General features: G+C 39.4%; 1 protein-coding gene across 6 annotated transcripts in view; it reads left to right on the top strand.

The window, feature by feature from the left end:
- The first annotated feature begins 9,827 nt into the window (after positions 1-9,827).
- NFXL1 (nuclear transcription factor, X-box binding like 1) overlaps positions 9,828-16,142 on the top strand; it is a 49,467-nt gene continuing 43,152 nt past the window's right edge. The window contains exons 1-3 of one of the 6 annotated variants that reach the window (XM_081129492.1): positions 9,828-9,900; positions 10,307-10,558; positions 13,147-13,323. In XM_081129492.1, the coding sequence (XP_080985618.1) occupies positions 10,309-10,558; positions 13,147-13,323 (427 nt within the window). In that variant the 5' untranslated portion in view covers positions 9,828-9,900; positions 10,307-10,308. The other 5 variants (XM_081129494.1, XM_081129493.1, XM_081129491.1 and 2 more) reach the window with 5 other exon arrangements.

The following is a 16,142-nucleotide window of genomic DNA, read 5'->3' as shown; positions in this document are numbered from 1 at the left end:
CCGACTTGATGATTTCTGACCCGAAGCTCTATGAGTCTTGTTACGCTCACACCCATTGGATGGTGGCAGATTCTTGGTTTAACGACTTGGGGTAAGTGGGGCTTAGCCAATTCTTTTCTTGCAGCTTCTCCAGGTGGAGGCTCTGACAGGTGGCTGCGAGGGCTCCAGTTTAGACACCTGGAGTGTGATGCAGAGGTTCACAACTGGGGTTCAGCTTCAGCAGGGGATATTTCAAAAAGAGACAGGAAATGTGCAGCTTTGGGGAGACTCATGGTAAGGTGTTGACCTGAGTACATGTGGCTGCCAAAGTCAGGAGCTCACCTTTTAGAAATCCAGAGACCAGCCATGTTCCAGGCTGATTCCAGACTCCAGATGGTTGTCTAGAATGAGCATCTTAACATATTAAGACTAGGATAGGTTTGGCATAAGGACAAGGGAGGGCTGGCTGAAGTTTGGAGATCTTTAATAATTGCATCTGAGAGATGAGAGAGAGAATTCTGGGACTCATGGATGGATGTCAGATCAGTGGGGGAGCAGAAACCCAATCACTTAGTCCTCCCATATATCTGATGAGTGTCCCCCAGCTCTACCATAATGTAATTAATGCTACAGAGTTTTGCAGATCACTATAGAGTTTTGCATATATATATATTTTTAAAAAAACTTTTACAACTTGAAGTATGATGTGATTAAGCTTCTTACCATTAGGTGGCAATGTTGGTCTACCATGATCACCTTCAAAGCCCGAAGCTGAATATTTTTCTTCATAAAAGTTATAGGTAGTAAAATCAGAGCTCTTTGGGCAATAACGGGTAATTTTTTTTCTAACATGGATATTTCTGGAAGATTTTAGTATAGCAAAATATATACCAGCCTAAAATAAAAACATGATCAAATGGAATTTAAAATGCAAATTTAATAGATAAAGTAACAAGATAAATTGAAGCATGTTAGTATTTCTTAATTTTAGGAAGTTCATCAAGGCAATAATGATAATTACATTACAAGAAGCTTTTACAAACATGTAATATATGTATTAGAGGCAAACAAATGGGAAAAAGGAGCAAGCAGCAATTATATTGTAATTCAGTTTATATATTTTTTAAAAGTCCATTGTTTTAAGAAATGTGAAAACTACTGATCTATGTCAACAGTGTTGGAAGTATGCCTGGCTAAGACACTGTCAGTTTAGGTAACATTTTTCCTTATTACTAATGAAATTATATTATTAGATGTACAAGTTTTTAGACTTAAGAATATAAAAATACCCAACTGTAGGCTTCTAGACTCAAGTGAAATGGTTTGCTATTTACTGGGCTATTTTTTCTCTAGGTGAAGGGAGAGAGGGAAATTCACAGAAAGGGAATCAGAGAACATAGAAAGTGCAGAAAGACCCTGGAAACCATCTAGTTCACCCCTTCTCATTTTATAAATACAGAAATGATGAACAGGCAACACTAAAACTGGTGAGCGTGTAGACTATTAGGAACTTTGAGTGAGAGTGGGAATTTTTACGATATGTTCAACCATGATATGCTGATATCTGCTAGAACCCAAAGTTGGGCTCACCTAAAACCCAGACATGTAATTGTTACGCATAGTCACTAGAGAAAATTGGCCATGTGCACAAGGAGACATGCTGAAGAATTTTTATAATAGTAAAAAAAAAAAAAGGAAACAACCTAAATGTTCATCAAAAAGAGGTTAGATATATTAATTGGGATATTGGGATATATTCATACACCGATTGCTATAAAATGTTTGAATAGTAACAGATTATACTTATATAGTGCTTAGTTTGTGCCAGGTACTGTTCCAAATACTTCCCGGATGTCAATGCATTTAATCTTCATGACAACTTATAAGGTAGGTTCCATTATGTGCTCTGTTTAATGAATGAGGAAATGGATTCACCTAGAGGTTAAGTAATTTGCCGAAGACCCACAGGAAGTGGCATGACCACTCTTTGAACCCAGGCAGTGAGGTTCCAGGGTGCCTTCTCTTAACGCTTTCATTAGTGCTGGCTCTTATCTGTACACATAATATCGTCTACACAAAATTTACAAACATACAACACACTACTAAGTAGTGCTTATGGATCTGTGCCTATGACCTAACAGTTAACAACAGTCATGGGAGTGGTAGACAGCAGAAATCAGAATAGTAGTTACTCCTGTGGGGGATGGAGTGGGGCGGGCTGGAGGGAGAGAAATTCATAGGACTTCAACTGTCTGTGCTGTTTTATATCTTTTAAAACAATCTGAAGCAAATGAATCCAAATGTTAAGATTTGATAAACCTAGGTAAAATATAAATATATATCCTTTCTATAATTTTTGGTGTATTTGAACAATTTCAAAAGAAGAAAAAAGAGAAGTAAAGGAGCTAAGTCTGAATTCACATAGTTTAGTGGCAAAGGCTGGACCTTTGACCCTTGGTTCAGTGTTTACTTCGCTAAGAGGTTGTACTTGATTCCTTTCTACACAGACCAAATTGTGTGCTTTATGAGGTTCTACTTGGTGACAACATGCCTGTTATCTGTATGTTTCCACTTTAAGCTAGAGTGCATATTGAGTACATTCGAGACAGTACTTTCTAGAATTATATTTCACGTCTGGCTCTTGGTTTCCTGATGAATTAGAGGTAAAAGAATGCATTTTTCACCAATGCATTCCTTTGGGATTCTGAAAATAGCCATTTACCACAAAATTACTCACCAGCCTGATAATGTAGGCCCTGAAAAAGAGTTGGTATTGGATTTCTTGTCAGATTGCCATTTTTCTTTTCAGTTAGGTGCCTTTTTGTTTTATCTGGGCTGAACTTCAGCCAGTGGGATTTGGTCCAAGAGCTTCTTGAGTTAGTTCTTCAGAGATCAGGGAGCCCGTTTCCTGGGTTTGTCACAGCAATTCATGATGCTGAGGAGCACAAATATCCTGGTGACACCAAAGTCCATGGCGTTCCATGATATCCCCCATGGCCTCATTGTTTACACTTGGCAGAAAGAGAGACAGATAAGCCACCCAGAGCACTTGGGATATGAACATTTGCTACCATTATCTCAGGGGCTGTAGGGTAGAAATGTAATTTTTTCCACTCATTTTTTAATGTGATAAGTCATTCTCCGTAGTTCCTTAGCTTGCAAAAAAATAAAAATAAAAATACTGACACTTAATGGATCTATATTACAGGAATTTCCATTGCTCCATTCAGATGTAATATCAAAATACCCAAAGAGCACAAAATAAATACAATTATTAAAGAAATATACCACAAGAAATTAACATAAAATTTGCTTTGATTACATTCCTTTTATTTTATGTTTAAAATAATTGGGTGTTTGAAATTCATGGATTGGAGATGGTGAAAGAAAAATGAGAGTTGTTTTTTACAGAAGTAAAATAATGGATTTCTTTTTTCTCTTCAGAAATTCTTTACTTAGGTTTTGGTACTAAATTCAATGATAGAGACCTCTCAATTTAACACCACTGACCTAGTCTATTTACCTTGAGAGGGCACCTGCCGCCCCGGTCTCCACATCGAACAGAAACATTGCTTCTTTGCAGCTCAGGCAACCACTGATCTCTTCTTTAGGTCCATGAGCTCGGAGGTACGTTTGTTTGTTTGTTTATTTGATTCCCCCTATAAGTGAGATCATGTGGTATTTATCTTTTTCTGTCTGACTTATTTCACTTAGCATAATGCCTTCAAGGTGCCATGCACGTTGTTGCAAATGGCAAGATTTCCCTCTTCTTTAAGATGACAGCATTCATCGCGTATGGAACATCATTATCCACTCGTTCATCAATGGGCATTTAGGTTGTTGCCGTGTCTTGGCTGTTGTAAACAATGCTGCAAAGAAGATGGGGGTCTATATATCTTTTCAAATTCGCTTTTTCATTTTCTTCAGAGAAATACCCAGAAGTGGAAATGCTAGATCACATGGAGGTTTTATTTTTTACTTTTTGAGGAACCTCCATACAGTTTTCCATAGTGACTGTACCAATTTACACTCCCACCAACAAGTGCACAAGGATCCCTTTTCCTCCACATCCTCTCCAATACTTATTTCTTGTCTTTCTGATGATAGCCATTCTAATAAGTATATTTGCATTTCCCTGATGATTAGTGATGTTGAGCACCTTTTCATGTACCCGTGGGCTATCTGTACGTCTTCTTTGGAAAAATGTCTATTCATCTCCTCTGCCCATATTTTAATCAAATTGTTTGTTTTTAAATTATAATTTTAAAATGATTGGCTCTAAGCAATCAAATGCAGTAAAGACCTACATGAGGAGATTTGTAGCTTGTAATGTTCCCAGTGAGGAATTACAAAAATATCATAAAAGCCTGGGTTTCATTAGGAAACTTTAAGAAGAAACATTTTATTGCCTTTGTAGAAAGTCATGGGGCATCTGAAATTAGAAAATTGTATGCACTTCTATTTAGAGAACCCTGAATATATTGTATTACAGGTGGCTGGAGTGGAGAGAACGACTACAAGGGTGACGTGTGAATAAATGGGGGGAGGAGCATGGAACTCCAGTCTAGAAAGCAACAGGCTAAGAGAAATATGCTTAAAAAGCAAACAACAGCAACAGCAAAGAAACCTAGTTGATTACTAGAAGAATGGAATGACATAAAGTTGACTAACTCACCACATTGTCTGATACTCCATCTATAAAGTTTTCTTGGAAGCTGAAAATTCCCAGACCTATCTTTGATAACTAAGAGAAAAAGAACATCTTAAAGCTCATCTAGTCCTATAGCTGAGTGTGAGATAATCATCCAGTAGCCCCTGAATTTGCTCTATTGATTGGACTTTCCTGAGAGTTTTAGGACACACAACAGATAACATGGTACAAAAACTCCAGGAAGGCTGTTTTCACTGGGGAACACGTGATTCTCAGAAGTGAATATTCAGCAGAGTTTGGAGAGAAGGGAAAAAAATATTTCGAAGCAGAGAGAGGACAGGTGCAATAATGAGGGTAACTGTTTCTAGGGCAGTCTGTTCAAATTCCCTTGATTATGACCCATAATAAATGACCCATATAAAATGCACTTTGAATTGTGACCCAGAAAACACACAGATGTAGCAAACCTTTCAGAAAAGAATACTTCCCCTTATAGCGTGCAATGCACTCGGGAACTTCTATTTTAGTTCTTTGGGAAAAAATGCCTGTTGCAAATTACTAAATTGATTTCGTGATTAATTAATGGGCTACTATTGGCAATTTGAATTAAAAACAAAACAAAACGCTTTCAGAGACTGGTAAGTAGAATTGCCTAGAAGAGGAAAGAATTCACTGTAGCCTAAGCAGAAGTGAGGAAAAATCATGTTATAAGGAAAAAGTGCACAATAGCGGAGGTTCTGGAAGTCTCTTCATACAAAACATCAAGACAATAACTCCTCACAGTGCTGTCACTAAGAAGAAACATAGCTTAGAGTGGTTGCCTGTTATTTCTTGAGATCATAACATACTAATGAGTTATCCTGCTCCCAACTGCTCACTTGCATTCGCTCGCTCTCTTTCTCCTCTCACCCTCTCTTTTCCTCTCTTTCTCTCTCTCCCTCCCTCTCTCTCTTCCCCCCACCCCCTCTCATCTGAATGTCAATCCCACTTGCAGGTTGACATTCCAGTTTTTAGAAGATTTTCTTTCAAGACATTCAGAGAAATAGTGAGTCTTTTACTACATCATAGATGAAAGGCAAGAATGTTTTCCAAGGTGCATGGAGTTTACTCAGAACCAGGATTTCTGCTAGACTTTAACTCTGGGCTGGGAGGAGGGAAAAAAAATCTGTTGGTTCCTTGAGTGCTCCAGGGCAGCAACCCCAGTCTGTAACAGTTCCTCAGAAGAAACAAGTCAAGTGGAACACTGGGAAGGCTGGGTCCCTGACCTGGAGCTCCCAGCTCCAAACATTACACTGGCATTAACCACATGAACCCTCAGGGGGCAAGCCTGCATGGGGGCACGCCTGAAGGATGTCTGAGATTAGTCTGTTACAACAGACAAAGGCTCTAAGTTCCTAAGAAACTCCGTCTTTCACTTGTGCACAGGTCTCTAGACCCTCTCTTGTACTCAAGAACTTTGTTCTTACAATGAACTCCCCCTCCCCCTGCCTCCTTCCCACTATGCCTTATCATTTCCCCCTCTCTATGGGATTGTTCCCATCTGCGTGCGATGGCTCAAATGCAAAAAAAAAAAACAAAAAAAAACACCTACCTGGCACTTGACCTTGTATCTACTTCCTGCTAACACTTGCCCTGCTCCCCACCTTTTCTCAATAGCCTATTTCCATAGAACACCTGCTGTGATCTTAAAAACAAAAGGAGATCTTGTCACTTTCTTGCTTTATTTTGCTTAAAATTAAATCCAAACCCCTCCCTATAGCCCTATGTTAAACGGCCCCAATGACCTCTCTGGTTTGGTTTCCTACTGCTTTCCTGCCTGCTCTCTTTCAGTTGTATTGGCCTCCTTGCTGTTTCTCAAACATACCAAGTATATGCCCTTTTCTGGGTCTTATAGTTTCCATTTCTTCTTCCTGGAAAATTTTTTCCCAAGCATCCAGTGGATGCTGTACCTTCGGTCAGGTCTCTGCTCAAATGTCACCCTATTAGAGTATCTTCCCCACCTCTCTGATCTGAATTGAAACCCTCCTCACCTTACCTCCCTTTACTTTGTTTGCTTGTTTGTTATCTATCCCCTCCACTAAAACACAAGTTCCATGGGAACAGGTATTTTATTTCATTTGTTGCTCTATTTCTAGTGCCTAGAAAGTACTTGGAACATAATAGGGGCTTTATAGATCTTTGTTGAATAACTTAATAAATGCATGCGTTTTTCAACCAGTCCTGGAAAGACAAAACACAGCGTTCAAACTAAGTTGATTACAAGATTATGATTACTGAAATATGATTATTTACACATCTGAATTTGTAAGCTGAGAGTCATGCTGATTATAATTTTAATTCTAGGTAGCCATTCTCCCACAAGGCCATTTCTAGCTCAAATTTTATAATTATTTCTACATCAGTTTTCTTGGAAAACTTTTCCTGAAGTCACTCCCCTTCTCTTGAACCCCATAGTGGCTACTTACCGTCAAACTGAAACCAAATTTTCTACTTCGTTCTCAAGATTCTTTCCAACCCTATTTATACTTTTGCTTTGCCTCATTAATTACCTTTGGTATTCAACAGACTTTTTGCTTTCTGGTTCAAACACATGCCCTGTTTGTTTTTACTTCTCAACCTTGGCTCATGCTGCCCCTACCACTCTGAATGCCTCCTTCAGTCCCATTCAGATCTACTCTGTCCTTAATAATTTTCTCTTGTCAGCATCTTCATGAACTTCATCCTCTTCTGGTACTTACACTGAACCCTTCCTATCTCTGAGTTGGTACATCCAGTGCCTGACAGTATTAGAAATCTGCCAGACTCAATTACTTACTATTGGATAGATTATTTAATTGAGTATTTTTTAAATGCTCACATTAAATATGAATGGATATTTGCATGATTTTTGCCTGTGTTATGAAGGTTTTCCTAGAAAAAGTAAAATGATTTTAAAGAAAAATATTTTTATTTTCATGAAATTCACAAAATACAATACTATTTATATCATTCAATTCTGAGTATTACTAAGTAAAGAAAAAGAAAAAAGAAAAAAAGAAAGGGAATCAGTCCCCTAAACCTGGCTAGGAAAATCAACTTGATTACCTGTTTATATCCTTTACTTCCTTCTTAACACTTTTCCTTTTTTTGTTGTTGCTTCAGTTTGGTTGGTCATATCCAGTATTTCAAGGTAAACTGATATAAAATGTATACACTGCCTCTATCAATCTGGATCTAATCAGGAATGGAAACCACATAGTTGGTTAAGTTTAATATAAAGAATTACTGCCCTGGCCGGTTTGGCTCAGTGGTTAGAGCATTGGCCCTCGGACAGTCCCAGGTTCGATTCTGGCCAAGGCCACGTACCTGGGTTGCAGGCTCAATCCCTGGCTCTGGTTGGGGTGTGTGTGGGAGGCAACCAATCGATGTGTCTCACATGGATGTTTCTCTCTCTCTCTCCCTTCCACTCTCTCTGAAAAGCAATGGAAAAAATTTCCTCGGGTGAGGATTAGAAATGAAAAAAAAGAATTACTAAGCTCTGATAAAAGAATGACTAGAAGGAAACCACGTATGGTATTCTAGGGAGAGTACCCAAGGAAAACAAATTTGGAGGGGTCCACTTTTCCAAGGCTGGGGTTCAGATCCTACTGGAGGTGTAGTTCAGCCCACTGGGTAGCAGACAAGCTTGCTGGTATATTCTTGGCCACAGCTGTTTTGCAGTCCCTCTCAAGTGCAGGTGATCAGGACCCATGGGGTGGGTCTGCAGAAAGAATGGGAGCCTGGGCACAGGTGTGGTGCCCTAGTCTACAAGTGGGAGTGGTAGCAGGTGTCAGCATCAAAGTGAGCGTTGAGTTTGGGGGCCAGTGTGAGCAGGAGGCCTTGGGGTAGGTTTCCATACTGAGAAAGCTGCTGTGCCGTTAATGTCAAGACAGGCCAGACAAAGGCTATAAAGTTGCTGACCGGTTGTGCAGCGGCAGGAAATACCAGGAGAGCACCTTTCCTCCTGCAATGGCTCTCCAGTGCCCTCTGCTGAGAAAGCATGGTGCTCTCTGTGGAGGTGCTTGAAGGAGTTCTTTCAATTATCACAGAGCATATATATTGAAGGGTGAACTGAAGCTGAAAGGCAATAATTTGATAATTGACACGGAGAGATGTACTTGTCAAGAATAAATGTATTTGGGGACAATGTATGGATATGCTGTCAAAAAGAGTCCTTATCAGGATGTGTCTGTAATGGACAAACAAATACAATTAAATGGCTGCGCAATAGAAGTATTCAGATATATTATTTTTCCTAGTCTTTATTTTAGAATTCTTTTAAAAATTGGTGTATCATACATATAGTAAATCACAAAAATCATAAATGTATTTTTTTAAAGTTTTTACATATGTACACACACTTCCCCCATTTTACAGCTGAGTACACTGACACACAGATTAACTTGCCCTTGGCAATGCATATTATAATATAGGGAAACATTAAAATAAATGTAAAACACACTTTGAATAGTGACTGGCACTTAATGCTATCTAAATACTAGGTGTTATTATTCATGTAGAGGAATAGTTAATTAAGTTAAAGTGTTGTATAAGGATTGTGTGGTCCCAAGCAAGCAATATATTTCTCAATCTCAAATTCTGAAATCTATCTCTTATAGGAAAGAAAACTCAGAGAAGTTAGATTTAGGTCCGGGCTCCCAACTACGCTCCTTAATAAAATCTACTTTTTTCGGCCAGCTCAGGAGGAGCATATTGTCCATTATAAAGCACTATTATAATAATAGGCGTTAGATTTACCCTCTACAGGGCTTTAGCAATTCAGAAGAGCGCTTTCTCCGCTCCAGCCCCGTTACGCAACTCCCTCATCCCTGACCCCGAGGGATTTTTCCCGCCCAAGAGAAAGTTTTCGGCCAGATGGAAGTCCGAAGGCAAGGCTAAAGATGAAGGGCGGTCGATTACAGCCACTCCGACACTATCCGGACACTCCGACGGGTTTAGGCAGCTACATCCTATAGGGTAAAGAACATCTCGGGGGCGACCCATCTCCCCACCTTGCGCCCCCTTCGGACGAGGCCCCGCCCGAGACCCAGAGCACGCCGGGAATTGTAGTTTCCGAAGGCCCAGTTCAGTCAGCGCACGCGCTCGAACTGCGTCCCTATCTCTCCCCCGCGCCCCCGCCCTGCCCCGCCCCCGACACTCCCGGATAAGGAAGTGGCCAGTGATGCCACGCGTTCCGAGGGCCGCGGACGGGGGCTTCTGGGAGTTGTAGTCGCTGGGGGCCGGCACCGTCGGTAAGGAGACGTAGCCTTCCTCGGGGTCCGCTGCTGCAGTAGGTCCCCGCGGGAGCCTCGGGGTCAGTCTGCTGCTCTCCCCTCAGGGCGCTCCGCCTGAGGCTGAGGAGGCGCTTTCCTGCTCCCCGGCTCTCCCTCTCCGGTGCTGGATGCTCCCTGCCCCGCAGTCCATTTCTCTGCCTGGTTCTTTCCCTCCCTCTCCGGTCCATCTCCAAAGCCCGGGGTTAAGGGCACTCGCTCGCCCTCCGGGAGAGGCAGGGCCGCGACCTTCTCAAACCCCGCTCCCGCCCGGCGGGCTCCCTCCTCATTCGGCCCCTCGCCCGGCTTCCCTCTCGGCCCCGCTCCCCCTCGCCTCGGCACCGGGGCACTCAGGCTCCTTACACTTTTTTTTTTTCTTCTTCTTCAGGGATGGAAGCTTCCTGGCGCCAGGTGGCCGGTGGCCGAGGCCGAGCCCGAGGCCGGGCCACTGCAGCCCCCTCCTCAGGAAATGGATTCCATCTCCGCGGAGCCGGAGGGGGGCGAGGGAAGGGGTCGGTGGGCGCCGCGGCTCCCGGCCCCGGCCCCAGCCCCGGAGGAGCCGCGAGCGCCGCGGCGGCAGGTAGCTCAGCCCGGCGCAGCCCCTCGGGATCTGAAGCCCCGCCGACTTCCGTAGCCCCGGGTGAGAATGGCTCCGGCCCCGGGTCACCTGGACGCCGGCTGCGGCGCTGACACGGAACTGCCTCTTGCTCTCATTCACTTTCTTCTCCTTCGGGAGTTTATTATCGGCCCCACCTCTCAAGCCTTTCAGGCGACTGCTCTCTTGGGCATTCTAGGCAGAGTCACATCTTAACTTTAAAAATCTTTTAATTTTAATTGATATTAATCTTGGCTAATTCTCTGTCTAGTATTCTTCCCTTTACTCTTTTTGCCTACTGGCTTTCTAGACCAAAAGTTGCACATTGTGGTCCGGAGGTCTAGCCTATGCTGTAGTTTGGTTTGGTTAACGCAAGATTTTATATCTGAATTGGTTCTCATCTTTTTTCTTTTTTTCTTTTTTCTTTTCAGAAGTCTCATAAAAATCTGGTCAACTTTTCTTATAAAATAATATCAAGACTGCATGGCAACAGTCAGCTGATCTGAGTTGTAGAAATCCCATTTAGATTGAGTTTAGGTCTTTTCCTGCTTCTGTGGGCCAGTTGTCATTTTCCATCTTTACCTGATTACTTTAGTTTACTGACTTTAATTGTCTATGTCTTGTAAGCTTTTTAGCTTGTATTTTTCTGGTTCCTGCTAACGATCTTTTCCTGGATGTGGCTGGTGTGGCCTCTTCCAATATTTCTCTCATTCAAGGCTGTGTTTTAGTGGAGCCTGAGAGCATACACACAACACTAAATTGTCTTTACTAATGGAGGAGTGCCTGGGGCCACAGGAATAATTCCTGAAATCATCTTTCTGTGTGTGTTTGGAATGTATTTTTCAGAATATATTTTTTGGAGGGAGAAGCAAATTGAGCTTCCGAGTGCTTTTTCTCCTAAGCTAATTTTAAAATTAGGTGGTATTCTATTAGCTTGCAGTTACTGAGTTTATGATGGTGGTGGTAAACTTTGCAAGTTGGAGACCTGTGAACAGTTTTGGTAAACTTTATTGGATTTTGTGGATAGTAGAAAAGCATGCATTCTTAGCCTGGATAATTGAGATCTGATTAATAATTTATAGGAAGGTTGCTTCGTCAACTTTTCTTGAGATGGTCTTCTGTGGATACATTAATCAGGTTATGAATGTCTTCTAATTCAGTCTTTTAAAAAAATGTATCCTTAACTGCTAATTTCTCAGAATTAATGACATTTATTGTCTCTCTTGATATACATCAAGTTTTGAGTCAGATATCTTATAGGCATTACTTTTCTTCTAATACTAAAATATTCCTAGGTAGGCAGTGCACATTTTCCTTCAGTTTTACTTGAAATACTGCACAATCCCCAACCAAACTGTCTGCAACAAGAAAGGGAAAACATTTCATGAGGGAAAGAAAAGGTAAAACAGTAAGCTTATCTTAGTAGTGGCTCATCAGTTTCAAGCATAAAGTGAATTTTAAACTAGTAATTTAAATGTTTATTATTTTTTTAAAAATGTTATTGATTTTTTTAGAGAGTGAGAAACATTGATTTGTTGTTCCAATTATTTATGCATTCATTGATTGCTTCTTGTATGTGCCCTGACCAGAGATGGAACTTGAGACGTTGGCGTTTCAGGGTGATGATCTAACCAATTGAGCTACCTGGCCGGGGCCAATTGAAAATTTTAAATTAGTAAATTTAAAAGCCTCTCAATATGGGTACTAATTAATGCAGATCAATTCAGTATGTTTTTGGTTCCTTTCTTAAACTGTGGTTGCTGTCCATAAGAGTACATTAACACTTACTTAGTGCTCAAAGAAAATTCCCATGGTCCTTGCTCTTGAGGAGTTTGCAGTCTCGTTGGGAATGTACTATGAAGTAATCTAATTATTTTTGTATTATTATTTAACCAAGTACCAAATGAGAAGTACAGGCAGTGCTAAAGAGAATAGTGGAAGAACTAACTCAAAATTTAGCATTTCTCTTTGGAATGAAGTTGTCATAAGAAGTATATTCTCTGTGTTAGCAACATTTTGTGTGGATTAATGTTAAATATGTATGTTTTGTGACCACATTTTAATAAAGGCAAAAAGTCCTTGAGCTTTCTAAAAAGCAGATTATATAAATGTAGTGGGTGTACAGTGAATATTATTTGTTCAGTCTTCCGTGACCATGCCAGGCTGGGCTTTAGTGTGGAAGGGGGTGGTTTGAAAAAGCACCCACCTCCTGCTAATTCAGATGTGCTCCTAGAGGGCATGTTTCTCCCCTTCTTAAAAATCACTGTGTACAATTTATTTTTAAACATCCCATTTTAATTTGTGTGGTTGATCACTGTTTTTTTTTTGGCGGGGGGGGATACTTTTATCATACCTTTATAATTTTTTTATTGATATGTTTAGTCACTGTTTTTAGAACAGTTTGCTGCTTTCAGCAGAGTATTTTACAAAAATGAAAGTTTTTATTGTGGCATTCTCATTTGTTATGTGATAAGAAATTTGAAAATACTGTTTTCCATGGATGTTAGTAAAATAGAATGCTCCAAAGGCGACTTTTAAATCTGTATTTTAAGATGATATGTTAGTACATTATGACTCGCCTTTTGAGCGATTGTTTTGCAGAAATAAAATTTATTCTTTCTTCCTCCTTTAAGCAGAGGTAATGTCTCAAAGGAAATTTGAGGAAATCAAGAAGGCTAATCAAGCTGCGGCCAGAAAACTTGTTGAAGAACACTTTAGCTCTTCCTCTGAAGAAGAAGGAGATGAAGATTTGGAAGGAAAACAGGGGAAAATAGTTGCTAATACATTTATGACTTACACTACTCAGACAGGTACTATGTGATCTTTTATATTTAAACTTTTTTGATATTAATGAAAATATATTCCTGACTTTTAAAAAACACTTCTACTCTATATGGAGTAGCTTTTGCATCTTAAGAATGAGCATTTTTGTGTTGTAGAGTTGAATTTTTGTACATTTTACTGTTTGAGTTATATGTTGTATAACACTAATCTTTCTGTAAAGCAAATGTAACGGCAATGTCCCTTGCCTAGAAGTTCTCCTCTGTGTTTAATTGGTATTTCATTAGAATGCTGGGAGGGGGGTGCCAAAGCTCCCTGTGAGATGATTGGGGTCAAGATGTTCCTGATTATGATTTGATTGGACTTGAGGACTTTGAATACTCCATTAAATCTATTCATTTTTTCCTCTTTTTCATCATGTTAAATGTGCCTTGAAGTCATTTTCATTTCTTGATTTTATTTCTTTATTTTATATCTTACAACTTTTGACTCTCGTGCCTTATTTTTATATTAAGTATTCAGGTTTGACATTCACAATCACGTTATATGTTGTTTTATATCCTGGTTGCTCTTAAAGTCATATTTGTTTATGGGAGAGGGGGCCAAAGTGTTGCTGCTATGGATGATTTGGTACTAAGTGTAAAAACAGATTATTTTATTTTTATTTATTTTTAATTTATTTTTATTGTTGAAAGTATTACAGATATCCCATCCCCCCCCCATTGATACTCTCCATCCTGCATCCACACACCCCCTACCCCAGGCCTTCACCACACTATTGTCTGTGTCCATGGGTTATGCATATATGCATATAAGTTCTTTGATTAATCTCTCCCTACCCGCTCCCCCACCCCGCCTTTGCACTGAGATTCATTAGTCTGTTCCATGCTTCTGTGTCTCTAGGTATATTTTGTTCCTCAGTCTCTTTTGTTTATTAGATTCTACATATGAGTGAGATCATGTAAAACTGAATCAGGAAGAATCAGAAAACCTGAATAGGTTAATAACGACTGATGAAATGGAAGCAGTAATCAAAAAATTCCCAGCAAAGTTTATTAAAATTTTTTCTTGCTTTTTGAGGTAGGCCTGTAGTGCTATGAACTTCCCTCTCAGGACTACTTTCTCTATGACCCATAAATTTTGGGTTTTTGTGTGTTCATTTTCATTTGTTTCTAGGAAGTTTGTGATTTCTTTCTTGATCTTATTGGTAACCCATTCATTGTTTAATGACATGCTGTTTTGCCTCCATGTGTTTGAATGTTTTTAAGTGTTTTACTGTAGTTGATTTCTAATTTCATGCCATTGTGATTTGAAATGCTTGATATGATTTTAGATGTAAGTGCTTTATACTTTCCACATTTTATACTTAAAATCATTATTAGAAACATTCTTGCATGTATTATCAACATATGTTGCCTGAGTATATTGATAGTCTCATGAAGATAGGTACACATTGTCATGTAGGTTTCCAAGGAATTTACCATATATGTAAAGGAATTAAGATTAGAAGGCTTGACTAAGAAGCCTGGCTCAGCCAGGTAAAAGTTGATAAACAGTAACCTTAAGGTTATGAGGTACTTTCTTCTAGAGGACTTCATAGAAAGTAACCTTAAGAAGTTTCCTGCTTCAAGAGTACCTCACTTAAATCATTCTAGATAGACAGATTTTGTTTTAAAATAGGAAATTTAGTAGAATAACTCAGTATTTCTTCATAGTGCTTAGGAAACATTTATCATTTGTAAGTTTTGTTAATTTTTAATCTTGACTTTCATTTTAAATTGTTAAGGCAGTTTTTCTTATGCTGTTTTGTGTCAGTCCGTAAATATATTGATTCTTGTTCCATTGGGTAAGGAATGAAATTTGATCACTTGATTTAAGAACGAATGCCAGCATTCCATATCATGTTAGTGAATTGGACACCAGAACTTGATCAAAGAAGTTCATTCTTTTTCTCTGAGCACAGCCTTTGTACTTTTGTGATTCTTCTCTCAAATTTCAGACTTGTGTGGTCAACTTCTTGATGGGTATCCCTATCTTGCTGGCCCATGTACACATCAAGCATATGCTGAAAGATACCTTATTTCTTCTCTTGTTTCTTTTATATCAATTAGTAGCACCACAGTTTTGCTAGTCACACAACCAAACCAGAAATCTGGGAGCAGGAATGGCACATACATGACATGAATGTGTTTCATTCACTACCGCTCCTCTCTTCTGCCCATGTCAGACATCTCATCAAACACGGCATTCTTTCCTTCTTAATGTTAACATGAACATTGACTTTTAAAAAGAACGTAATTTAAATGTTACCAAGCCCTGCTGACTTTTACTTCTTAAGTTTCTTAAACCCACCCCTCTTTTCCCCATATACTAGCATTGCCTTAACTCAGGCCCCTACAACTATTTAATGTGTGAATTAAATCCACATAATAACTCTGAGGTAGATATTACTATTACTGTTATTACTGTTTTAAAGATGAGAAACTGAGACAGATACATTAGGTAACTTGCTCAAGCTCATTTTTTGGTTTATCTGCTGTAACTGCTTCTTAACTGGTACTTTATGCTTCTAGTTTTGGCCTCCTCATACTCATTTTTCTTTAGTTGCCAGAGTGTTGTTTTTAAAATGCATGACTTCAGATGCCATGCTATCCACCATGACATTTTGGGCAGTACACTTTATTGTTGCAGCCAAACTTTAATACAGTTTTAAAAGAAATCTTATACAAATCTTATAAATATAAGAGACTTAATTTTTGTTAAAGCCTATTTCATCTTGTTCTCACATTATGTATTAGCTGTTAAATTAGATGAAATTTAAAATATTTTACATTTGTTAAAGCCAGCT

Source organism: Miniopterus schreibersii (genome assembly GCF_964146895.1).
Source record: "Miniopterus schreibersii genome assembly, chromosome: 1".
NCBI lineage: Eukaryota > Metazoa > Chordata > Mammalia > Chiroptera > Miniopteridae > Miniopterus > Miniopterus schreibersii.
This window is presented reverse-complemented; position numbering and strand designations above follow the sequence as displayed.